A 27,993-nucleotide genomic window follows, 5' to 3' on the forward strand; every position below is an offset into this window, starting at 1 on the left:
TAACGTTTGTAAGAAGACAAGATGTGTGTGTTTGTTTGAATGGAAATAATTATCTTTAAACTTCTGTCTCGTTTTTTAGATTACGCGTCATGGCCTGCTGCTAGGTTTCATATCAGGTGAAATTCAATCTTCCAGGTTGCATGCATGCCATCGATCTAAGGTTTCAAATCCTGATATCATTTTACCTTGACCACATAAAGGTAGTTGTTGAAAAGCGTAACATCAATAGGCTTATAACGTACATTCATCAATAATTAAACCAAAAAAACATTCTTGGGACATATAGCAATAACTGGAATTATGATGCGTGCTTGACAAATTCAATTGGGCAAGCACCTTGTCAAAAAGGCCTCTGAGGTAATTGTATGAATTACAGACTCTTGAGGCAGATGTCAACAGTTGGCAAATGATCGCAAGGTATTGGGAAAGGCCTGATATTTTAGAGTTACAGCACAGGAACAGGCCCTTTGGCCCACTGAGTCCGCATCGGCCAGCGAGCGATCCCCGCACATTAACACTACCCTACACGCACTTTGGACAATTTACACATATTCCAAGCCAATTAACCGACAAACCTGTTCGTCTTAGGATAATAAATCAGCTAGGGACATGCAGGGAGAGGGAGTTGGTGAGGATTTTGACAATTGAGCTTGATATGGCATTTACATTAATTATCAGTTCTTCTTATCGAGCACACACAAGATTAGAAGTTGTTCAAGATTCAACAGTTTATTTTTATGTGTCCCAGATAGGACAATGAAATTCTTGCTTTGCTTCTGCATAACAGAATATAAAGGCATAAATACAGAACAGATCAGTGTGTCCATATAGCATTATATAAATATATACACACATGAATAAATAAAAGATAACGTGCAAATAAACAGATAATGGGCTATTAATGTTCAGAGTTTTGTTTGAGTTGAGTTCCATAACCTGATGGCTGTGGGGAAGTAACTATTCCTGAACCTGGTCGTTGCAATCTACAGGCTCCTGCACCTTCTACCTGAAGGTAGTGGAGAGATGTGTGTGTGGCCAGGATGGTGTGGGTCCTTGATGATGCTGCCAGTCATTTTGAGGCAACGACTGCGATAGATCCCCTCGATCGAAGGGAGGTCAGAGCCAATGATGGACTGGGCACTGTAGTCTTTTCTGATCCTGGCCACTCAAGTTGCCGAACCAAGCCACGATGCAACCGGTCAGCATGCTCTCTACTGTGCACCTGTAGAAGTTCGAGAGAGTCCTCCTTGACATACTGACTCTCCGTAATCTCAGGAAGTAGAGGCGCTGATGTGCTTTCTTTATAATTGCATCAGTGTTCTCGGACCAGGAGAGATCTTCAGAGATGTGCACGCCCAGCCAGAGTTCAGCCAGAGTTGAACCCACTTCTCGGCATCTGCATAGAATGATGTCTGGCTTGTCGCTTCTTGGGCGTGGTGGTGGAAAGATTGGTGGAAACAGGTCCGCGACAAGAATTTGGTTCAGAAGGTAGAACGACTTGTGAGTTGATATCAATCCGTCTGACTATTGTTCCTAATGCTTTGCTTGCCCTGTTAGATGTCACTGTCTGTACTGGCGACTTTAGTAGCCATGCCCAGGACCCATATTACACAAGCGCCCCATGATGCTCGTACACCTTGTAAATGAGTCATCATTTCCAATATTAGTTCAGCCCTTTAATATATTCTCAATTGCTCTGTATTTGCTTTGCTTTGTCTTTGCTGTATGCAATTTGTAAGAACTTTAAATATATTGCCTCGTGGTTTGGGGATGCATATTCAACAGTAATATCCTCAAGGGAGTTGGAAATATTCTCAAAGGAGAAAAACTGCATAGAAATGGTAAAGAAGCAGGGAAATAATATTAACTAAGTTGCTCAAAGAAAGACACTGGTGCAAAGGAAATGATTGCCTCTTAATTATGCATATTTATAAAACCACAGTGTTATGGCTAAAACAGAATTGGGTAAAGGAAGCCGTTTTTAAGATTAATTACTGTACATTAAGAATAGAAAGATAGATAGGAAATGAATTTTGGACTGTTTATGATTAATATGAGTAGGAAGGAACTGATTTACACAAGATGGACACAAAAGATCTTTACCGAAGATAGACACAAAAAGCTGGAGTAACTCGGCAGGTCAGACAGCTTCTCTGGAGAAAAGGAATGGGTGACGTTTTGGGTAGAGACCCGTCTGAAGAAGGGACTCGACTCGAAAAGTCACCTATTTCTTTCCTCCCGGGATGCTGCCTGACCCGCTGAGTTACCCCAGCATTTTGTGTCTATCTATGGTCAATATGATATAGGTAACCTCTCCACCAGTGTAAATGGTGGCACTGCCTTAGCAGCTGTGGCTTGCCTGCAGTCCGTCTTTTTTTTTTTTTATTTTTTTATTTTCTTTTGTCCTGTTTTAGTTAATTTTTGGTTTATTGTGGGTGGGGGGGAGAAACATGTTTTTGGTCTCTTATTTCGGGGGGGATGCGACTTCTCTTGTCGTATCCCCCGTCTCCGTCTCTGCCTGCGCCGAGGCCTAATAGCGGAGCTGGCGGCCTCGGAGCTGGGGCCTGCGGCAGTGGAGACACGAACTCGTAGCGGGCAGCAGCTGCGGCAGTGGAGACCCGCTCAGAGCGGGCAGCGGCGACCCGACCTCGGAAGATCGGCCGCGGGCCCGGTGGACGACATTGTTGGGAGCTCGTAGGTTGGTGACCTGTTCTCAGGAGCTCCCGCGACAACAACTTCGTCCTCTGTTGTTGAACCGGCCCGTTCTCGGAGCTTGAATTCAGCCGCGGGACTGACATTACTTACCATCGCCCGGCGGGGTAACAACATCCGAAGCCTGGATCGCCTCGGTGCAGAGGGAGAACAAGGAGGAAAGAGACAGACTTAAGACTTTTGCCTTCCATCACAGTGAGGAGTATTCAAATCACTGTGGTGGATGTTAATTTGTGTTTATTGTGTGTTTTTGTCATTTTTTACTATATGTAGGACTGCAAGGCAACAAAATTTTGTTCAGACCGAAAGGCTACTTTGACTTTGACTTTGATTGAATGGTCCCCAACCAAAGGTGTTATGGGTCATGGCTGTTACTAATTACATCAGAACTGGCATAATTCACAATGTCTCAAAATTAAACTAGTGTGTGGAACTGGAAATCATGCTCTTCCCTCATCATAAGTTTTGTAAACAAAGTTGGAAAGATCTGGCTTCTGACTACCTGCAACTCTGCAACTTATGGATAACATTCCTGTGAAATGGGAATATTAAACCACATGGATTTGAAAAACATCATCACTTATTTTGTGAATTTCAGTTGCTGTTTTCTATTTTTTATTAATGGGTAGTCTCAAACCTCTCCAATATAAATTCTTAGTAGCCTAGATGGGGGAGACAATTTTGGAATTTCTAATTCCCTTCTATCATTCAGCGCAGCACTTAAGGCCATGATTTTATCAAACCATGCCTCCATTCACAATGCACATCTGAAGTGCCCAGGTAAGCAGTCCATTCTGTAACTTGGCAGCCTGCAACACTCATCACTCGACTTCAGTCAATGTAATTTAACTGCTGTAAGTAAAGTGCTGTCAAAGTTAAATTAAACATTTTTGAAATAAATAATTGAATGTTGATAATTAGCAGCTCAGATCCAGATGTATGCATGTCCTGCTATTGCCCATTATGCCTTCAAGGGCAGTTTTGGAATGGAATGGAAGTGAATACTTTGTCACTTGTGACAAGTCACAGGTTAATTCTTTGCTTGCAATACCCAAGGTATGCATATAGTCACCACATAAAGGGCACTGACAAAGCTACAATGTACCCCCCCCCTGCCTGCCCCTCCTTTGATCCTCCTCCCCCCCCCCCTCACCCTGGGTCCTCCATTGTTCTCCCCCTCCCCCTTCCCCCCTCATGGTGCCCCCCCCCCCCACCCCCACGCCGGGTCCTTCATTGCTTTCATTGGTTACAGAAATCTGTGCTATATTCTGTCATTTGCCTTTTGATCTGAACTTTTGATTCTTTTGATCCCGTTGTATGTTTGCCGGCTCTCAGAATCCCGCCTCCTATTTCCTTGCAATCTATTACACTGGACTTTTTGTTGTTTATTATGGTGTTCACAGAGTATTACGTTTACCTGTCTGTTTTGCTGCTGCTGCTGCAAGAGAGAGAATTTCATTGTTCTGTTTCAGTTTGACAATAAAACACTCTTGACACTTGACTCTCCCTCCCCCCCCCCCCCCCCCCCCCCCCCTCTCAGTCCTACAATTCTCCTGCCACCCATCTATCTGCACTTGGGGCAATTTACAGCTTCCAGTTAACCCCTCGATGTGTATTTGGGGTGTAGGAGGATGCCCAAATGGTCACAGAAAGAATAGGCAAGGTCCACAACCACAGATCACCCTCGGTCAGATTTTGGCACGGGTCACTGGACCTATGTGGATGCGGCCCTTTTGTATACAACCATTTCTGCCACTCGCCACCATAACTAACATATAACTAGTTTTAACCAATGTTTCTTCAAAACTATTTGACTCCTGAAAATGTTCTTATCTTTAAACAGGTGTGAATTATCATTGTGTTTTTTAAATTAATGCTGGTATTTTTAAGGATTTACCTTTTTTAATTGCTTTGAATTACAAACAAGCAAATTATTTTGTCTATCCATGTTCTCCAGAGACGCTCCCTGACCCGTTTAATTACTCCAGCAATTTGTGTCGTTTTTTTGAAAAACCAGCTTTCTAAATTATATTTTTGGTAATTTCCCCTCATTTTCCCTTTCACTGTGGGCATTGAGGGTTGGGAATAAAACAAATGGTTATATTATATCTAGGTCAGGTATAAAATAAATTTGATACTTCAGATGAACTGTAAAGCAAATCCATCCGTTTATAACTTCTGGTGGATATTTCACGATAGAACCCTTGGCGGTCTGGTTACGCTCAGAGAAGGGCTTTAAAGGTATTACACGGTTCGACACAACTCATAAAGTCTCATTGTATGCGGATGACCTGCTCCTGTACATCTCAAACCCAGTCAGCTCTCTCCCTGTGATTACAAATGTTTTAGAACGGTTTGGTGCGTAATCTGGTTATTAACTTAACTACCAAAAGAGTGAGCTATTACCGATTAACTCATTGGCTAAGCAGCTCCCTCGCTCTTTAACCTCATTCAAATGGGCAGAGGACGGGTTTCACTACCTCGGCGTCTCTATCACAACACCCTTATCTAATATGTTCCGCACAAACTTTCTGCCTCTGGTTGAGAAAGCTGAAAGAGATTTTGACCGCTGGTCAGTTTTACCGCTATCCCTCGTGGGCCGGATAAATCTGGTCAAGATGGTTGTCCTACCCAAATTCCTGTATCTTTTCCAGCACGTCCCTATACTTATCACTAAATCTTTTTTTGATAAATTAGAAAGGACAATATCTAAATTTTTCTGGGGTAGCAAACCGGCTAGAATCCGAAAGGCGATACTGCAGTCTCCTAAGAGTGACGGCGGTTTGGCACTTCCTGACTTTAGGCGATACTACTGGGCTGCTAACTTGCAAACACTCCTGTATTGGATGAATGATGATTGCGACCACCTACCGACCTGGGTACACATGGAAAAGGCGAGTTCACGTCTCCCGTTGCGGTCTGTCCTATGCTCCCAACTCCCCCTTTCTATAACATCTGTGGGTGCAGGCCCAATTGCGTCCCTCTCGTTCAAGATATGGAGTCAACTCGGGAAAAACTATGGTTTACAAGGCCCTTCCATCTTGACCCCACTGCTTAAAAACCACATCTTTAAACCTTCAAGTACAGACCACGCATTCAAAACCTGGCATAGCAACGGTATCAGTAGTATCAAAAACCTATACAAGGATGGCATCTTTTCGTCTTTTGCGGAGCTCTCGTCCAACTATAGCCTCCCAAACTCCCACCTTTTTCGTTTTTTCCAGATTAGGGATTTTGTGAAGAAGACATTCCCCCATTTCCCAAATCGCCCCCCTGAAACCCTGACCGATACCATCTTAGCTCTAGATCCCAACCGGAAGAAATGCATCTCTGTTTTGTATAACTTGTTAGGGTCGGTTATATTGAAACCTCATACCTCATTAAAAGCTGCGTGGGAGGGTGAGCTGAATACGAAACTAACAGACCAGCAATGGGACTCTGCCTTGGACTTGACCCATTCTTCCTCCATATGTGCCCGTCATGGCCTAATCCAATGCAAAGTCCTTCACAAAGTCCACTACACAAATGCAAGATTATCTAGAATTTACCCCGCTGTTAGGGACACCTGCAACAGATGTAATCAATCTCCTGCCAACCATAGCCATATGTTTTGGTCTTGCCCTAAGCTAGCAGCCTTTTGGAGGAGTGCTTTCGACTTGATAAGCAGAGCCTACGGCCAGACTATTCCTCCAAACCCACTGTCAGCCATTTTCGGTACCCCTCCCAACACCAACCTCTCTGTTGCGGTGAAACGGGTTCTAGCTTTTACAACCTTGTTAGCCCGGAGACTGATCTTGCTTAACTGGAGGCTCACCTGTCCCCCGACACACACCCGCTGGATTAAGGAGGTGTTTTACAATTTAAAGCTTGAAAAACTTAGGTTCTCTCTCAAAGGCTCTACCAAGACATTCCTAGATACATGGAACCCTTTCTTGGAACTTCCCCGTTTGGTTCCGACCTGATTCGGGTGGGTTGAAGGTGGGTAAGGGTAAGGGCTTTGAGGGTCGCTTGCATACTGTTGCACAATTATGCCTTGACTGTCACTGTCTGTTATCATTGTATGCAAATTGCTGTGAAATTCAAATAAAAAGATTTAATTCTTTTCCATTATTCAGAACCATTAAGGGCTTGTCCCACTTAAGTGATTTTTTTTTTTAGATGACTTCTGGCGACTGCCGAAAAATCTTCAACATGTTGAAAACGTTTTGGCCACAGTGGCAACAATTTTTGCTGTCGTAGGTTGTCACCAGGTGTCGTAGGTGAATTCCATTAAAACTAGTCCCCGGCAGCCGCCTGAAGAGTTGCCTAAGTGGGACAGGCCTTTAAGTCTCTCTGCCTGGTGGCAGTATGTGTTCAGCTTCCATATCCCCTCTGAAATGGAAGCTGAACCAGTGGATTGAGAGAAGTGATGGATTTAGTGGACCAATATATCCATCAGAAATTGCAAAATGGTTTAATTTGCATTCTATCATATCTGAACTATGACTTGACCTTCAATAGTTGTAACAAATACTTTTACCCATTCACCATCTGTGTATCTGCAACTAAGCATTATCACTCCCTGTTCTCATCTGCCAGAGCAACTTACGATGATGTCTCGTTTTCACACCTTACCCTTCCATATCTCTGTCTCTCTCTCTCCCCTGACTCTCAGTCTGAAGAAGGATCTCAATCCAAATCGTCACCCATTCCTTCTATCTGGAGATGCTGCCTGTCCTGCTGAGTTACTCTAGCATTTTATCTTTGTCTATCTTTGGTGTAAACCAGCATCTGCAGTTCGTTCCTACACTTACTGTCCCAGAATTCTGGACTGAAAGAATGACACTCCACGTCTGCAATAAAAACACTTCTATTAACTCTCTTCTACTCCACCTTCACAAGAACAATGGATTCATGAATTTCTTTGTCACTAAGACTGAGAACATGTAGACGACTGACTCGGCTCCTGTTCTTGCTTATTACCCACCAACTATTCCCCACTGCCCCCGTAATGAACGTGCATTTTGCTCCAGAATCTCTCTACCATCCTTCTTGACCGCTGTGTCTTGTCAATGAGACCCATCTCTTGCTTCCCTGACCCTAATACTGTGAAATGGCTGATTACATTTCCGCTCTGGTCTCCAGATTGGCTGATTATTTCTTCTCGGCTATTGCCCCGCTCTCTTTCAAAACCAGCATCACATCAGCCCATCGTTCAGAAAACACCTTGACCCCTCTATGCTTCCCAACTAATTTACAATCTCCCAATTAGAGCCTCCCAAAGTTGTGTCCATCTTACCCAGCAAGCCTGGCTTGAGTTCACCACTCAAAGTGTTGTCCCTGTTATATCAAATGAAACATCCATAACCAATGTCATTGAGGTACCTGGTGCAGATTTGACTAAGGTATCTGGATGAGACCATGGTTGTTAAGCCCTTTTACCTCTGTAGTCTCGCCTACAATGGAATTGCATACAATGGCCACATTGCATCTTTTCCTCTGGTGGGTTTAGCATCATCATCGAACAATATAATAAATAATAATAATACATTTTATTTATGGGCGCCTTTCAAGAGTCTCAAGGACACCTTACAAAAATTTAGCAAATAGAGGAAAAACATGTAAGCGGAATGAAATAAATAGTAGAGACATGACTAGTACACAAATTAAAGACAGAATTCAATTCAAAACACAATATGAGGCAATTCAAGCACAGATGAAAAGGGAGGGGGACGTGGGGCTAAGGATAGGCAGAGGTGAAGAGATGGGTCTTGAGGCAGGACTGGAAGATGGTGAGGGACACTGAATTGCGGATCAGTTGGGGGAGGGAGTTCCAGAGCCTGGGAGCTGCCCTGGAGAAGGCTATGTCCCCAAAACTGCAGAGGTTGGATTTGTTGATGGAGAGGAGACCGGCTGATGTGGATCTGAGGGACCGTGAGGGTTGGTAGGGGGAGAGGAGGTCAGTGAGATATGGAGGGGCCAGATGGTGGAGGGCTTTGTAGGTGAGGATCAGGATTTTGTAGGTGATCCGGTGGGAGATGGGAAGCCAGTGAAGTTGTTTGAGGACTGGAGTGATGTGATGCCAGGATTTGGTGTGGGAGATGAGTCGGGCGGTTGCGTTCTGGACCAGTTGGAGTCGGTTGATGTAGGTGGAGCTGATGCCAAGGACAAGTGAGTTGCAGTAGTCCAGTCGGGAGGAGATGAAGGCATGGATGAGTCTTTCAGCAGCAGGAGGTGTGAGAGAGGGTCTCATTTTGGCGATGTTGCGGAGGTGAAAGAAGGACTCCTGATAACATCAACTTTATCTTCCAACTAATTTTTACCCTTCATTTCTTTGAAATTCTCAGACTGTTTGTCCAACTAAGTCATAGAGACACGTTGAGTACCTTGTTTAATGTTGTCTTTGTTGATGAGAACTAGGGATCACTGATGTGATACCAGTAAGTAACCCAAAATGCTGGAGTAACCCAGCGGGACAGGCAGCATCTCTGGGGAGAAGGAATGGGTGACGTTTCGGGTCGAGACCATTCTTCAGACTGATGTCAGGGGAATGGGCGGTACATAGATAAGGAAGTGTATAGATAGGGCAGAGTAAGGTGTGAACACAGGACAAAGGGAATGGAGATCAAGGAAAATGTAGATCATTGTTAGTTGGGAGATATAACAAAGTTGGATCTTTGTGCTGAACATTGCAAATGGTTGCTTTCTGATGGCAGATTGGCAAATACACTTTTGGCACTTTTGGACATTTGTAGCCGTATTTGCAGTCATGAACTGCCTTCTCTTTGGATGTGATCCAAATGAGACTGTTCTACTAGTTTGATGACTAAGGAAAAATAGTACGGGAGCTGTGAAAATGTTTTCAATTTGTTGTAAATTTGAACTAAAAATGAATTCAGTACTTTTAAATGTATTATTTCAAAATATACTGATTAAAATTATAATTCCTCTGAATTAGGGAACTTTTATAACTGGGAGAGGGAAGGCTGTTGGTGGAATAGGGAGCACAAGGATATCTTTATATGCCAGCATAAAGCCCTTGTCCCACTGTACGAGGTAATTCAAGAGTTCTCCCGAGTTTTCCCCTGATTCGAACTCGGAGAATGTCCGTAGCGGTTCCGTAGGAGTTCGTGGATGTCTTGTAGCGACTCGTACGAGTAAAAAGTAACGAATTGTTTCATCACGAGTATTTATTTTACTCGTGGACATTTTTCATAGTTTACCGGATTTCCCGAGTACCTACCGTTACTCGTATGAGCCGCTACGAGACATCCACGAACTCCGACGGACTCGCTATGGACGTTCTCCGAGTTCGAATCAAGTTCAAGTTCAAGTGAGTTTATTGTCATGTGTCCTTGTATAGGACAATGACATTCTTGCTTTGCTTAAGCACACAGAAAAAATAGTAGGCATTTACTACAAAACAGATAAATGTGTCCATATACCATGATATAAATATATACACACATGAATAAATAAACTGGTAAAGTGCAAATAACAGAAAGTGGTTATTAATAATCAGAGTTTTGTCCGAGCCAGGTTTAATAGCCTGATGGCTGAGGGGAAGTAGTTATTCCTGAATCTGGTTGTTGTAGTCTTCAGGCTCCTGGACCTACTACCTGAAGGTAGCAGGGAGATGAGTGTGTGGCCAGGATGGTGTGGGTCTTTGATGATACTGCCAGCCTTTTTGAGGCAGCGACTGCGATAAATCCCCTCGATGGAAGGAAGGTCAGAGCCGATGATGGACTGGGCAGTGTTTACTACTTTTTGTAGTCTTTTCCTCTCCAGGGTGCTCAAATTGACAAACCAAGCCACGATGCAACTGGTCAGCATGCTCTCAACTGTGCACCTGTAAAAGTTAGAGAGAGTCTTCCTTGACAATCCGACTCTCCGTAATCTTCTCAGGAAGTAGAGGCGCTGATGTGCTTTTTTGATAATTGCGTTAGTGTTCTCGGACCAGGAAAGATCTTCAGAGATGTGCACGCCCAGGAATTTGAAGTTCTTGACCCTTTCAACCATCGACCCGTTGATATAAATGGGGCTGTGGGTCCCTCTCCTACTCCTTCCAAAGTCCACAATCAGTTCCTTGGTTTTGCTGGTGTTGAGGGCCAGGTTATTGCACTGGCACCATATGGACAGTTGCTCGATCTCTCTTCTCTGAATCAGGGGAAAACTCGGGGGGGACTCATGAATTACCTCTTACAGTGGGACAGGCCCTTTAGGGTTGCACCAGAATGATCTGCTCCATAATGACACTGTAGAGTAGTCTGTAACGAGCAAAACTCAGGGAGTGGATTACACAGGAGCTCCAAAGTGAAATCACGAGACATGGAGATTACAAAGATCAAAACAGATATTGACGCTTGAAATCAAGATGGGCATTTATCATCAAGGTAGGCAAAATGAAATGGGAAATGATTGCCCTGTTGATGGCAATGAATGAAACTTTATGAAATGGTGATGAATATAATCACTCCTGTGACCACCATGATAGTGTTATACATTCAAAAGGTACAATGATGTCCTCCGTCCATGTAATTAAATGTAGTAAGCTGTACATGTTGTGTCTTTCAGTGCTGAGAAATTGCTTGTAGTGGAAGTTCTGTGATGTACCTGTGCCAAGTCATTTGCATTTTGTGTGACTAAAGTCGATTGGGATTACGGTACATCTGATTTTGACTTTGGCCCCATAAAAAGAGGCCAGATAATGTAATAAATATAGACTAGATTATGAAGTCGGCAGGAAATGCAGTTCAATACAGCCCAGTCATGCACAATGGAGTGAGCTGACCTTGCCCCTTTCTCCTCAGCTGTTGTTGTTGAGGCTCAGCTCTAATTGAGGATTTTGATCATTGTTGGGTCATAAAAGTTAAAGCATCCGAGGATGAATCTTCTGAAGAAGGGTCTCGACCGGAAGCATCACCCGCTCCATCTATCCAGAGATCCTGCCAGAGTTACTCCAGCATTTTGTGTCTTATCTATTCTTCAACACCATGTTCACTTTAAAAGGACACAGTCCACTACAATTAAATTGAATGCCCAATTCACCCTGTCAATTCCACAAAGGAACACTTGATACTTGCCACTATATTTCCTTCCAAAGGGGACACTGGAATAATCTAGGCAAGGAAGAGGTGAATAGATCTTACGGGTAGCACAATCTAGACTGAGATTACATGAAAGCTTATTGGTATCTAAGATGTTTAAGAAAGAGCTGCAGATGCTGGAAAATTGCTGGAGAAACTCAGCAGGTGAGGCAGCATCTATGGAGCGAAGGAATAGGTGACGTTTCGGGTCTCCTATTCACCTATTCCTTCGCTCCATAGATGCTGCCTCACCCGCTGAGTTTCTCCAGTTTTTTTCTCTACCTTTGATATCTAAGATATTCTGTTTGTGGACCGACTGTTTGGGAAGGGTGTTGTGCATTGTAAATGCTCTGGTGAGAGATTGAAAGTATTGCTCAGGATAAGACCTTTTGTTTTTCAGATGCTTTGAATATTTAGTAAGAGCACACACACACTGTAGGAGCATTGGGTGGTGTCTATTATAATTAAGCCACTGTGTATCAACCATCTGGATATAATTCTGAGTTTTTACAAGACTGTTTGAAATTATCCACTGTAATGAGTTCATTGGGGTTATTAACTGCCAATGTTTGTTCTTCATTTTGCTCACAAACAAAACAAGCGAGCTTCTGATGTTGGAGCAAAATGACACACCTCACGCAGCTCGCACCTCGGACTACCAAACGTACTAATATACCTGCTTACCCACTTGCCAGAAAACCCTTCCTCACTAAAGACCAGGCCCTTTTTCAACACATCATTGAATAATCCCTGCAGGAAGGAACTGCAGATGCTGGTTTACACCGAAGATAGACACAAACATTCTGGAGTAACTCGGTGGATCAGGCAGCATCTCTGGAGAGAACGAATAGGTGACGATTAGGGTCTGAAGAAGGGTCTTGACTCTTTTCCTTTTCTCCAGAGATGCTGCCTCACCCGCTGAGTGACTCCAGAATTGTGTGTCTATCTTTCTGAATAATCTCTGATCCACAAAGTAGTTTTTAAATTATTTTTACTCGTTTAGGTAATGAATACAATGTTTTACAATTTACCCCGACCTCTCAAGGTATAATTTTTAAAAGGATCTCCTAAAACTACCAACAGTTGGCATTCACTCTCTTTGGCATGTTGTGCAGTCGTTGGTGGTCCTGAGCCAGGATTGTGATGTGCAGGAAGGAACTGCCTTCAGCCTCGGATGTGTAGGAAGAAGAGACACAGATGCAAAGGAAATTAGTGCCTCTCATTTCTGCATATATTGAGAACCACAATGTGTAGCTCATGCGGACTAGGATAAAGGAGCCTCTTTTTAAGATCAATCAGTACATGAAGAATAAAATGGTAGATAGGAAATATGAATTTTTGACTGTTTGTAGTCAGTATGTGTGGGAAGGAACAGCAGATGCTGGTTTACACTGAAGATAGGCACAAAGTAACTCAGTGGGACAGGCAGCTTCTCTGGGGAGAAGGAATGGGTGACATTTCTTTAGAAGAGCCATAGAAACATAGAAATTAGGTGCAGGAGTAGGCCATTCGGCCCTTCGAGCCTGCACCGCCATTCAATATGATCATGGCTGATCATCCAACTCAGTATCCCGTACCTGCCTTCTCTCCATACCCCCTGATCCCCTTAGCCACAAGGGCCACATCTAACTCCCTCTTAAATATAGCCAATGAACTGGCCTCAACTACCCTCTGTGGCAGAGAGTTCCAGAGATTCACCACTCTCTGTGTGAAAAAAAAGTTCTTCTCATCTTGGTTTTAAAGGATTTCCCCCTTATCCTTAAGCTGTGACCCCTTGTCCTGGACTTCCCCAACATCGGGAACAATCTTCCTGCATCTAGCCTGTCCAACCCCTTAAGAATTTTGTAAGTTTCTATAAGATCCCCTCTCAATCTCCTAAATTCTAGAGAGTATAAACCAAGTGAAGAAGGGTCTCGAAACATCGCCCATTCCTTCTCTCCAGATATGCTGCCTGAGCTGCTGACTTACTCCAGCATTTTGTGCCTGTCTTCGGAAGGTAGTGAGATGTGCGGGTGGACATGTTGGCTGCTGGGATGTCGGGGATGGGCGATGAGAGTGCTGAAGTCTGGCGTTATTTGTCGCCAGCCAGGGGCGATCTCTGCCTGGATGTTGCTGTGTGTTTCTGCCACGGATGACGAGGATGCCGCATGTGCCCGCTGCAGTAAGTGCGGTGTGTCGGAAGGGACCGCAGTGTCTGGTTTACACCGAAGATAGACACACAATGCTGGAGTAACTCAGCGGGACAGGCAGCATCTCTGGAGAGAAGGAATGGGTGACGTTTCGGGTCAAGACCCTTCTTCAGACTGAGAGGGTGATACAGAGACAAGGAAGTGTAGGGTGTGAAAACGAGACAAAGGGGATGTGGTTAAATGATAATATAGAATAGTGGCGAGTGGAGCAGTCAGGTTGGCAGTTCAGGGAGTACTTTTCTGAAAGGTGGTTTATTGTGTTCTGAGCTGCCTGTGGTGCCTTGCCACTAACTTCTCTCCTCCCACTCGGAGGTGTGTTGAGGAGACTGGGCTGGCCCGCCCGCCCGTCACATGGTACTTGCTGACTGACTGACACTGGATCTGCGGACCGGGTTTGCAGCGGGCTGGCTGGCTGCGTCGCTGGCTGTTGTGGAAACACAGGAGCAACGCTCGCCGAGTGGAGATGAGATGGCCAGGTCAGCCAGTGATGGGGAGCCCGAGCAGCCGGTCGCCGGCTCCGGCGAGGCGCTGGAGCCGCAGGTACTCCCCTTGGACGAGATCCTGAGAGCGTACGAGCAGCCGGTCAACGAGGAGCAAGCGTGGGCTGTGTGTTACCAATGCTGCCGCTCACTGCGCACACACTGGCCCCGGGAACAGGTGCGGGTCGGCCGCGTCCGGGAGCTCGCAGCCATCCTCCTGCACAGGGATGGCACCGTGTCCTTCTGCGGGGAACAGAGGAGCTCAGCACTTGCAGGTAGGGAGCAAAGCAGCAGCTAGCCACATCACCCCCTTCAACACCAGTCCCAACACACTGATACTGTTCACAACAGCTCACAACATCACCCCTTCAACACCAGTCCCAACACACTGATACTGTTCACAACAGCTCACAACATCACCCCTTCAACACCAGTCCAAGCACACTGATACAGCTCACCACATCACGGTTTAAATGAATACCTCATCTTTATTTATGATGGAAGCGAAGGAATTAAGGGAAACGAATGGAGTTTCGGAATGTTTCCGCATTAGAATGGAAAAGGTGTTGGTGGCCTTTAAGTGCATGAGCATAGAAACATAAAGGTGGATAAGTTCCCAAGCCTGACCAGGTATATCCTAATATATGGTGGGAAACAAGGGGAAAAAATTGCAGCAGCCCTGGCAAAGATATTTGCATCATCTTTAGCCATGGGTGAGATACGAAGGCTGGAATTGTGGTGACATTGTGTCTTTATTTAAAAAGGGTGAGGATAGTTACAGATATGGGTGAAAAAATACCCAGTCCCATCACACTGATACTGTTCACAACAGCTCATCACATCACCCCTTCAACACCCAGTCCTACCCAGCACACTGACACTGTTCTATGTACCCCGATTAAACATCATTCCCAAGGATATGAATATTGGTTCCTCTAACTCTAACTCACCCCTGCATTCCCCCTCTCCTCGCTCTCCACCCCTCCACCACCCAAGCCACACCAGCTTTTCGTTCTCACCTGGCAAACAGCTAGCAATGGCCTGTTTCCTTTATCATCCTTACTATTTTGCATCTCTTTAATTCATTTTTATATCTCCTTATCGGCTTCTATATCTCTCGTTTCCCTCTCCCCTGACTCTCAGTCTGAAGAAGGGTCTCGCCCCCCTATTCTCTCCAGAGACGCTGCCCGTGCCGCTGAGTTACACCAGCGTTGTGTTTCCATCTTCGGTGTTAACCAGCATCTTTCCTACACACCAAAGATAAAATCCCACCGATCAAATTCGCCAGTGGTGATCAGAAGCAACGAGAACCCCGTTTACAGCGATCTGCTGCTGCAGCCCCAGACATGATAGTCTATAGCGATCCAGTTTTGGGGCCATTGACTTGAGCGGCTTGACATTCATTCGCCTCGTTAATGCATCCGCTGCGCAGTACTTTACAGTGGAGCTGAAGGAAGTGGGAACCGCCGAGTCAAACACGGGTTCGTCACTAGCTCCATGTGTGTACCACCACGCAAAGCAAAACATTGCCCGACATCACTGAGTGCCATGCATAATTCAAACACAGATTATTTACAAACCAATTTCATACTTCAGGTTCCAGTGATTTCACTTCCAAGGATGTTTGGATTCCTAAACGCAAATGGATTTTTAACATGTAAATTAATTGTTACTTCAATGTGCCAAAATTGACACGGCATTTAAAATTCTTGATTCTATAAATCTTTGGCAGGGAATTATTTTTTTTTAAATCCAACTGTTTTTTTCTTAATTGATTTTTTATTTTTAATAAGTTGTGATATAAATGTTTTGTATCGATTTATTTTAATCTTATTAAAACATTTATTTAATGTTTTTTTAAGAGAATAGTTGTCCAGTAGAGACCCAGGAGGAGAGATCATTTATGTGGAAGGTCAGAGTTGTTTTGAAGACAATTGCAAAGTCATTATTAAGTCATACATTTCTCATGCTTTTGAAAATCATTTGTTCTCTTGAATAGGATGCAGTTTATAATTTATATATTGTTTAAATATTGTTGACAAGAGCTGGAAAGGGTACGGAGAAGATTTACAAGGATGTTGCCAGGACTAGAGGGTCTGAGCTACAGGGAGGGGTTGAGTACGCTGGGACTCGATTCCTTGGAGCGCAGGAGGATGGGGGGTAATCTTATGGAGGTGTATAAAATCACAAGAGGAACGTATCAGGTAGATGCAGAGTCTCTTGCCCAGAGTAGGGGAATCAAGGACCAGAGGACATAGGTTTAAGGTGAAGAGGAAATGATTAAATAGGAATCTGAGGGATAACGTTTTCACACAAAGGGTGGTGGGTGTATGGAACAAGCAGCCGGAGGAGGTAGTTGAGGGAGAGTCTATCGCAATGTGTAAGAAGCAGTTAGACAGGTACATGGATAGGACAGATATGGAAGGAAATGGGCCAAATGCAGGCAGGTGGGTCGTGTAGTTGGGACATGTTGGCCGGTGTGGGCAAGCTGGGCCCTCGGGCCTGTTTCCACACTGTGACTCTATAACACAGTTTGGGATCTAAGTTTGGAATGGAGCTTAATGCGATGGTACTTGTTATGTAACAGATTCACTCTCAGCAGAATTTGTGCTGCCCAGCCCAGGATGGCTGCTTAACAGTTTGTGCATTTAATGGACAATGACTTGGAGTTTAGGGATGCAGCTCCTTGGCCCATTTAGACCATGCTGACCATGAGTCACCTATTCACACTAGTTCCATGTTACCCCACTGTCTCATCCACTCCCTGCACACGAGGGCCCGTTTTTCTTCCACATTAACTTCCATACCTGCATATCCTCAGGATGTGGGAGAAAACCAGAGCACCCAGATGAAACCCACGTGGTCACAGGGAGGACGTGCAAACTCCACACAGAGAGAACCCAAGATCAGGATTGAACCTGGCGCCATGAGGCAGCAACTCTACAAGCTGTGCCACAGTGCCGCCCTCATTTTGTTGACTTGTTTTGAGACTCCTGTCACTGATGCATTGAAAAATAACCACAAAGAAGTCTGTAGGGATGACACATTTAACGGCCTTTAATTTCTTAAGCTGTACACTGCACCACCTTGCCCATTTACAGTTGGCCTTTCTGATAATACTCCAAACATGAACCTTGCTGATGCCAAGAAGAAACAATAACTCACCTGTGTGATGGAAATCCCCAGCAACCTGTCACGGACTCTTGCAGCCTATTCAAGAGTATTGTTGCCAGAGAACTGTGTGCATCGCTGGGCTCTTGGCAGCTGAATGGCTGGGAAACAAGAAGGAAATAAATAGATTCCGTCCCCTGGAAAAAGAGTGGTGGGTGTATGGAACAAGTTGCCAGAGGAGGTCGTTGAGGCAGGAGGTCGTTGAGGCAGGATATTAAATATCCCAACATTTAAGAAATGGATAGGACAGGTTTGGAGGGATATTGATGTCGCTGGGACGTTGACTGGTGTGGGCAAATTGGGCTGAAAGGCCTGTTTCCATGCCGTGTTCACTCTATGACTATGAAAATTCAAATTATGCTCCTTACCTCTAATTCTTCACTTTGCCGCCTGCATTGCGGAATTGCATTGTTGAACATAATTGCTTCCTTCAGCTCTTGACAATTAATTTTTAAAAAAGGTAAAGTTATATATATTTTTATGGCATTATTTGGAGCAATGTATTACCATATAACCATATAACAATTACAGCACGGAAACAGGCCATCTCGGCCCTACAAGTCCTTGCCGAACAACTTTTTTTCCCCTTAGTCCCACCTGCCTGCACTCATACCATACCCTCCATTCCTTTCTCATCCATATGCCTATCCAATTTATTTTTAAATGATACCAACGAACCTGCCGCCACCACTTCCACTGGAAGCTCATTCCACACCGCTACCACTCTCTGAGTAAAGAAGTTCCCCCTCATGTTACCCCTAAACTTCTGTCCCTTAATTCTGAAGTCATGTCCTCTTGTTTGAATCTTCCCTATTCTCAAAGGGAAAAGCTTGTCCACATCAACTCTGTCTATCCCTCTCATCATTTTAAAGACCTCTATCAAGTCCCCCCTTAACCTTCTGCGCTCCAGAGAATAAATACCTAACTTATTCAACCTATCTCTGTAACTTAGTTGTTGAAACCCAGGCAACATTCTAGTAAATCTCCTCTGTACTCTCTTTATTTTGTTGACATCCTTCCTATAATTGGGCGACCAAAATTGTATACCATACTCCAGATTTGTTCTCACCAATGCCTTGTACAATTTTAACATTACATCCCAGTTTCTATACTCAGAGCATCCTGACACATGGTTCAATGGTTACGTTCAAGTTTGTGCAATAAATTTGGAGTCCGAGGTTTTTAGAATTCTGCTAACCCAACTTCAAGAAAATGATGTGTTGGAAGGAACTGCAGATGCTGGTTTACACCGATAGATTACAAATTGCTGGAGTAACTCAGCGGGACAGGAGGCGTCTCTGGATAGAAGAAATGAGTGATGTTTCGGGTACTTCGCATTCTCGACCCAAAACATCACCCATTCCTTCTATCCAGAGATGCTGCCTGTCCCGCTGAGTTACTCCAGCATTTTGAATCTGTCCAAGAAAAGGATTCTGTAAAATGGACTAACGTTGGAATTTCATCTGCGTGTGTGTTTCTAATTTTGCCGTTTACTCTGGAATGCGGATTCTGATATTTCTGAATGTAAGGTCCACACAGAAACCATGACATTAACAAATATTGCCAACTGAAGTGGAAGCCAAACAAGTGACAAAACTATTTTACCCATGAATCTCTAGTTTACATCTTCTTTTATAATGGATATTGCATCCGTACAACTTTGTTCTTATGTGTGAGTCAGTCAGTCAGTGTTCGATGTCCTCTTGTTTATATGTTCATCAGTGATGCCCTATAATAATAAAGAAAATCTACTCCACAAATGTAACTTTTTGCAAAATTTGTAAAAAAGGTTGATTCACACTCATTATCCTAGAACTAGTATATACTAGACTAAGTGGGACCCCCCCCCCCCAGCATCACACGGGAGGGCTGGTCCCCCAACGCAATATTCCTCCTCTCCACCAATTCCAATATTGGTGGCCAGTGCAGGGGTGGGAGGGGGCGCACTTTCTGGAGCGCTAGTATTGGTGTTGTGGGCTGAAGGGACTGGTTTCCAGAGGGCTAGTATGAACATTGTGGGCCAAATGGATTCTTGTCACTCAAGCCTGTTGTGCTGGCAGCTCACTCACTCACGACTGGTGGGCTGGCAGTTAACTCACGGCTATTCAAACAGGGTGCAAGGCCACCAAATTCAAGTGCAGTTTCTTACCACTTCAAGCAGGGTGCAATGCCACTAAAGACAGCGAGTTGTGACCTCTCCCTCCTCCATCTTACAGAGACTGAACCATGCCCACACTTCTGGGTTTAATAGTCCCTCCCCCTACTACCAGAAGGGGCATGGCCTTCATGGCGTGATTGACAGGAGAGAGAATCTCAACATTTTTTAAACACTAATAACTCTTTTATTTTTTATGGGAAAAATCCTCGGCACCTGCGGAGGAGGACTCCGAGTAAGGTGGCCAAATATCACAACCGTACGTGGTAGTGTTTTTTTCTAAAATCAATATAAAGCGCAAACAGGAAGTGGTCAAGATTAGACTTTTAATTATATAGAAGGCAAGGCAACTTTAATTAAGCAAGGCAACTTTAATTAGGCAACACAGCTTTAGCATTTCCAAAACCAAAGGCAACACAGCTTTAGCATTTCCAAGCTATATTTTCAAACCACATTAAGGGCACTGACAGGTCAGTAAAACCACTCACAGTTTAGTAGACATGTGTTCAGTGTTATTCACAGCTCAGACTGAGAGACGTGACCCTCTCGCTCCCCCATCTTGCAGAGACTGACCGAGGCACTCAACATTTCCGGGTTTTATAGTCCCTCCGGAAGAAGCGTGGCCTTCAGGAGAGAGAATCTCAACATTTTTTAAACACTAATAACTCTTATTTTTCATCGATGGGAAAAATCCTCTTGTCCCGAGGAAGATGGCCAAAAATCACAGCCATAAGTGGCAGCGTTTTTCTAAAATCAATATACAGAATAACAGGAAGTGGTCAAGATCAGAGTTTTAGTAATATAGAGCTGCTAATGCGAGATATCTAATAAAGGTTGTCCACTCTCTATAACCACACTAAGTATCAATGACTAAGCATCTTTGTTCGTAAAGATTCATATCTTTAGTTTAGTTGAGTTACGTTTATTATTGTCACGTGTATCGAGGTCCAGTGAAAAGCTTTTGTTGCATGCTATCCAGTCAAAGAAAAGGTTATACATGGTAACAATCAAGGAGTCCATAGTATACCGATAAAGGATAGAGGGTACAACATTTAATGCAAGATAGAGTTGGATTAAAGATGGTTCGAAGGTCTCCAATGAGGTAGGTGGAAGGTTAGGACCGCACTCTAGCTGGTGAGAGGACTATTCAGCTGCCTAATAACAGCTGGGAATAAACTGTCCCTGAATCTGAAGGTGTGTGTTTTCAAACCTGTACCTCTTGCCTGATTGAAGAGGGGAGAAGAGGGTGTGGCTGGGGTAAGAGTAGTTGTTGATTATGCTGCTGGCCTTGCAGCGGCAGCATGGAGTAGATAGAATCCATGGAAAGAGGTTGCTTTCCGTGATGGTCTGGGTTACCTCCACAACTCTGCAATTTCTTGAAGTCTTGGATGGAACTGTTCCCAAACCATGCTGTGATACATCCAAGTAAAATGCTTTCTATAGCGCATCTGTGGACGTTAGTGAGCGTTGGTGTTGGGTGAAATGCCGATCTTCCTTGGCCGTCGGAGGAGGTTATGGTGTCATGCACTTTCTTGGTCTTAGCTTCGATATTGCTTGTCTAGGACAAATTGCTGGTGATATTTATTTTACTTAAAGCTTTCAACCATCTCTACTTCAGGACAGTCAATGTGTACTAGGGTTTGTGTTGCTGGGACATGTTGACTGGTGTAGCAAGTTGGGCTGAAGGGCCTGTTTCCATGCTGTATCACTCTGTGACTCAATGAAAATTCAAATGATGCTCCTTAACTCCAATTCTTCACTTTACTGCCTGCATTGCGGAATTGCATTGTTGAACATACTGCCTCACTTGTGAAGTCAATCACGATCTCCTTTGTCTTGCTGACCATTGATGGAGGGGTTGTTGTATTTGCACCAGGTTACGAGGTTCTCAATCTCCGTCCTGTACTCCGTCTTGTCATTATTTAATATCCGGCCCACTATGGTGGTGTCGTCTGTGAACTTGTAGATTGGGTTGGGTTGGCATTTGGCTGCATAGTCATGAGTGTATAAGGAATGTAATAGGGGGCTAAGAACGCATCCTTGCGGGGCACCAGTATTATTGTAGAGGATGATTTGTCATTTATCCTCATTGATCGTGGTTTGTTGGTCAGAAAGTCGAGAATCCGATTGCAGAGGGTAGTGCTGTCTCCAAGTTCCACGAGCTTGGAGATGAGTTTGTTTGGGATGATGGTATGGAAAGCAGAGCTGCAGTCGATTAATAGAAATCTGATGTAGGTGTCCTCCTTATCCAGGTGTTCCAGGGATGAGTGTAGGTGTGTTTCTTCATAGGCGGGTAATATTTTGATAATTAAATCCAATCAATTATAAAAATCGCAATGTGCTAACTATTTTTGACCACATCTGTGTAAATGTTGATGTATTTCTGTAAGATCATGATAAGTGAAATGAGTCATAGTTACACAGCATGAACACGGGCCAATTGAGGTGCCTTTCTAAGCTGGCCCACACCCCACTAAATCATTCCCATGTAAGTACTTATCCATCAGTATTTTAAATGTTGTTTTTATTGTATCTTCCTCTGGTAACTTGTTCCATACCACCATCCCCTTTGTGTGGAAAATACTGTCCCTCGGGTCTCTGAATATTTCCTTTAACCTTTGTCCTCTATTTTTAAACGTCCAGGGAAAAAGACGATGACCATCCACCTTATGATTTTATACACCTCTTTCTGGTTACCCCTTAGGTAAACACTCCTAGCCTATCGAGTTTATCCTTATAACCTAAGCTCTGCAGTCCCAGCTTCATCCGTATGAATCTTTTCTCCATGGTCTCAACCTTGATTACATCCTTCCTGTGGTGTGATGATCAGAGCTACAGTACATGGTGTGGTGTACACCTTGTACACTGGCAACATGCCATCTAGCTCCAGCATTTAATGCACCAACCAACGAAGGCAAGGATGTGGTGTACCATCTTCAGGGAATTATGTACTTGTACTCCTAGGACTTTGCTCTACAACACTACCCAGGGCTGTGCCATTCACTGTGTATGTCCTTCCCTGGGTTAACTTCTCAAAATGCGTCAGTTTACACATGTCTAAGTTAATTCCATCACCTACCCGTGCCGACTGCCAGGTCTAGATCCTGTTGTATCCAGAGACAACCTTCATCACTGTACTACATCACCACTTTTGGTATCAATCATTCCACTTATATTCTCATCCACATCATTAATGCATGAGATTCAAGATTTATCCTTAAAGAAAGGATATCAGCTGAATGTGTATTCCTAGAAGTCTGCAGAGGTGACCCCGACATGGTCACAGTGGCGCACCACCTTTACCACCACCTATGGGTTTAGTGTTGTTCAGTGGCCGATCAAGTTTGAAAATTTGAGAAATTCCCCTCTTCTACTATGGATGAGGCTCTCACCAGGGTCTCCTCTATATCCCGTAGCTCCGTTCTCACTCCCCAACCCCCCACTCGTAACAAGGGCAGATTCCCCCTTGTCCTCACCTTGCACCCCAACAGCCGTCACATATAATCCTCCGACATTTTCACCACCTCCAACGGGATCCCACCACTGGCCACATCTTCCCATCTTCTCCTCTTTCGGCTTTCCTCAGAGACCGCTCCCTCCGTACCTCCCTGGTCACTTCGTCCCTTCCCACCCAAAGCACCTCCTCCCCTGGTACTTTCCCTTGCAACTGCAGGAAATGCTACAATTGTGACTTTACCTCCCCCCACGACTCCATCCGAGGACCCAGACAGTCTTTCCAGGTGAGGCAGAGGTTCACCTGCACCTCCTCCAACCTCATCTATTGCATCCGCTGCTCTAGGTGTCAGCCGCTCTACATCGGTGAGACCAAGCGTAGGCTTGGCGATCGCTTCGCCCAACACCTCTGCTCGGTTCGCAATAACCAACCTGATATCCCGGTGGCTCAGCACTTCAACTCCCCCTCCCATTCCGAATCTGACCTTTCTGTCCTGGACTTCCTCCGTGGCCAGAATGAGTCCCATCGTAAATTGGAGGAGCAGCACCTCCTATTTCGCTTGGGCAGTTTACATCCCGTAGGTATGAACATTGACTTCTCCAATTTCAGATAGTCCTTGCCTTCTCCCTCCTTTCCCTCCCCTTCCCAGCTCTCGCAAAGCCCACTGTCTCTGCCTTTTCCTTTATATTCCCGCCCCCCCCACCCCCACATCAGTCTGAAGAAGGCTCTCAACCCGAAACGTCACCTGTTCCTTCGTTCCATAGATGTTGCCTCACCCGCTGAGTTTCTCCAGCATTTTAGTCTACCCAAGATTTTTCCAGCATCTGCAGGTCTTTCTTAAACAAATAGTTTGAAAATTAGATTGACCTACTGCCATTCCATAAATTAAAAATATTAGATTGCCTTGCCACAGTGGCGCAGCAGTAGACACTTGCAGCGCCAGAGTCCCGGGTTCAATCCTGACTACGGGTGTTGTCTGTACGGAGTTTGTATTTTCTCCCCGTGACCGCGTGGGATTTCTCCGAGATCTTTGGTTTCCTCCCACACTCAAGACGTACAGGTTTGTAGGTTAATTGGCTTGGTGTACGTGTAAATTGTCCCTAGTGTGTGTAGGATAGTGTTAATGTGCGGGGATCGCTGGTCGGTGCGGACTCGGTGGGCCCAAGGGCTTGTTTCCGCGCTGTATCTCTAAACTAAATTACACCCTTCCTATCATTATTTCAGTGTCTTGCATCATTTACTCCAATCTAAAATGTCATAAGTGATAGCAGCAGAATTAGTCCATGTGGGCCATCAGCCGACCACCGTTTAATCGTGGCTGATCTATCTCTCCCTCCCAACCCTGTTCTCCTGCCTTTTCCCCATAATCCTTGACACCCGTACTAATCAAGAATCTATCTACTTCTGCCTTAAAAATATCCCAAAATATACTTCTTGTTCAAAGTTTATAACAAGAAATTTTGCTGCATAGCAATAACTAATTATGGGCACTTTCCAAATCCTGAAGTAACTATTTGAAAGCAACAATATCTGAGGACCAACTTGTACGAATTGCTGAATTACAGTAGAGTACATGTAAAACAAATAAAGTTCAGTAGAAACATGCTTACTGCAAACCTATAGAGGTACACGCCATTTTAAACCAGTCCATCAATCCACTTAAGTTAATTGAATCCTAATACAGTACAGACTTTAAACAAAAAAGATTCATATTCAGGGTTGAGTGAGGAGAAATTAAACAGCCAATTTTGTGTGAGGATGTATTCATGATGCTCAAATGACAAGTTTCCTTCTCAATTAAGCTGCGTTTTCTACACTTCTTAGATAGACAAAAATGCTGGCCCGAAACATTGTCTATTTCATTTGCTCCATAGATGCTGCCTCACCCGCTGAGTTTCTCCAGCATTTTTGTCTACCTTCGATTTTCCAGCATCTGCTGTTCCTTCTTGAACATTTTCTGCTCATCGTAACTGTTTATCGTGAACTTGTCATATAAACAAGTCTAAAATAGCAATTTAACATTCTGATCCAAATCCTGTAAATAAATATTTTTGTTTTCAGTCTATGTTTGGATTGAATCAACATTCGTGGATTGATGGACAGTTGGAACATTAAAACCTGTTCTTCTTGCTTGCATTTCATACCTGTCAACTATTCTTATTTTACTTTCAGAACTGCTTTGCAAAGTTTAATTACTGATTAATTATAAATAATTGCACCTTACAGTCATTATATCATAAACTTTATGAATAGAATATAGACAATAGGTGCAGGAGTAGGCCATTCGGCCCTTCAAGCCAGCACCGCCATTCAAAGTGATCATGGCTGATCATCCACAATCAGTACCCCATTCCTGCCTTCTCCCTATATTCCCTGACTCCGCTATTTTTAAGCCCTATCTAGCTCTCTCTTAAAAGCATCCAGAGAACCTGCCTCCACCGCCCTCTGAGGCAGAGAATTCCACAGACTCACCATTCTCTGTGAGGAAAAAGTGTTTCCTCGTCTCCGTTCTAAATGGCTTACTCCTTATTCTTAAACTGTGGCCCCTGGTTCTGGACTCCCCCAACATCAGGAACATGTTTCCTGCCTCTAGCGTGTCCAAGCCCTTAACAATCGTATATGTTTCAATGAGATCCCCCTCACCCTTCTAAACTCCAGAATGTACAAGCCCAGCTGCTCCATTCTCTCAGCATATGACAGCCCCGCCATCCCGGGAATTAACCTTGTAAACATACGCTGCACTCCCTCAATAGCAAGAATGTCCTTCCTCAAATGAGGGGACCAAAACTGCACACAATACTCCAGGTGTGGTCTCACTAGGGCTCTGTACAACTGCAGAAGGACCTCTTTGCTCCTATATTCAATTCCTCTTGTTATAAAGGCCAACATGCCATTTGCTTTCTTCACTGCCTGCTGTACCTGCATGCTTACTTTCATAGACTGATGTACAAGGACCCCCCAGATCCCATTGTACTTCCCCTTTTCCCAACTTGACACAATTTAGATAGTAATCTGCCTTCCTGAAGTAGTACTCTTAAAGCAGATGGTCTTAAATTGGATAAATCTCCAGACCCAGGCAGGGCGTATCCTGAGGGAAGTCAGGGAGGATATTACGGAGGCCGTGGCTGTATTTCAAAGATCTCTATGTTCAGGAATATTGTCTTTAGAATTTAGAGATACAGTGTGGAAACAGGCCCTTCGGCCCACCGAGTCCTCACCAATTGCCCCGTACACTTGTACTATCCTGCACTCACTAGAGACAATTTTACAGGTCAATTAACCGACAAACCTATACGTCTTTTGAGTATGGGAGGAAACCAGTGCACCCAGAGAAAACCCACGCAGTCACAGGGGGAATGAACCAACTCCACACCGTGGTCGGGATCGAACCCGGTTCTCTGGCGCTGTGAGGCAGCAACTCTATCACTGTGCCACCTTGCCACCCACTCCACTCTGTGCCAAGGGCTGTATACCTGCAGACATTACACCCTTTGTCAGAAAAGGTTTGAGGGACAAACCCAGTAGCTGCTGAACAGAGTGTTGTGGAGATTGCTCCAGATACAAAAACCAAGCAGTGTAGGCAGCTATTTGATGTGTGGATTGATCAGAGAGCCTGCATTGAATTGCTAAACAAACATTACTAACTTTTAGACCTTTTTTTAAGTACCTGCAAGGATTCACAAGTGAAATGGCGTCAATATGGACTTACCATAAGGTGTATGGAGAAAAAAAAATGTTATTGTCTGGTTGGGGTAAGGAATGCATTTGCCAAGAGTAATAATGGAGGCAGATTTAAGAGGAACTTGGATGGGTAACTGAGGGGTAGTATTGGCTGCAGGGCTCCAGTGAACGGGCATGGAACAAGCTAGATTGCCCTTCCGTACAGCTGGTACAGGTTTAATGGATCAATTGACCTTTCCCCCTTCCTCCTGTGAATTGCAGACGTAAGATTTCTGTGGGCGTTATTTTTGCGGTGTCAGCAGAAGTTGCCAGTGCTTTCACTGACAGCAGAGTCTGATTCCAATCAATCTCTTTGCTTGACTTTTACATGTAGCTCCCCAAATACAGTCGCATTTCAAAGATCAATATTGTAATGAAATACTCTCGAATACTTTTAAATATACTTTTTTTTAAAGATGAAGAGATACTAATAAAAATGATTTGCATTCTGCAATCAGACCTTCTTTATTATTCATGAGAAACAATATGGTATATTTTATATAATGAGTGAAAAGTGAATCCTATTCCTTGGTTTGTGCAATCTGTGCTGAAAATACCATTTGAACAATTTTAATTAATGAAACCGTATTGATGGATGGGTTTCAGATCATTGAGGTTGATTTTATTCTACATTGTCATTGGGGGAAGATTTAAAACAGGCCATCCATTTTGTCTGAGGGTGAACGTGGCGTTGTGTGTAACTTACAAAAATCATCCCTCAAACACAAGTAAGTTAGCCTCTGCTGCTCTTGCTTGGACTTGACGTCCAATCATGGCCGATGAAAGTGTTCAACTTGAAGAATTGGAAAATACGATTTCCAATAAAGAAGCAGCTATTGTTTTTCAAATTTATAGTTTGTATTTCTATCGACGGGGGGAGTCCCCCCGTCTTTCCCCCCCCCCCCCCCCCCCCCCCCCCCCCCCCCCCCCCCCCCCCCCCCCCCCGGTGCTACCTGCTCCATGGTCAGACAGTCGGCGATTAAACCGTCTCCCCCACCTGGCTTGCCAGGTGAGGAGGGGGCTGTGGACCCCCAGCAGGAGCAGAACA

General features: G+C 44.3%; 1 protein-coding gene across 1 annotated transcript in view; it reads left to right on the plus strand.

Annotated features, from left to right (window-relative positions):
- Positions 1-14,135: 14,135 nt before the first annotated feature.
- Positions 14,136-27,993, plus strand: part of spire2 (spire-type actin nucleation factor 2) — a 110,406-nt gene continuing 96,548 nt past the window's right edge. The window contains exon 1 of the mRNA XM_055649034.1: positions 14,136-14,720. Coding sequence (XP_055505009.1) covers positions 14,435-14,720 — 286 coding nt within the window. The 5' untranslated portion in view covers positions 14,136-14,434. The remainder of the gene's footprint in view (positions 14,721-27,993) is intronic.

Source organism: Leucoraja erinacea, chromosome 17, assembly GCF_028641065.1.
Source record: "Leucoraja erinacea ecotype New England chromosome 17, Leri_hhj_1, whole genome shotgun sequence".
NCBI classification, from domain to species: Eukaryota; Metazoa; Chordata; class Chondrichthyes; order Rajiformes; family Rajidae; genus Leucoraja; species Leucoraja erinaceus.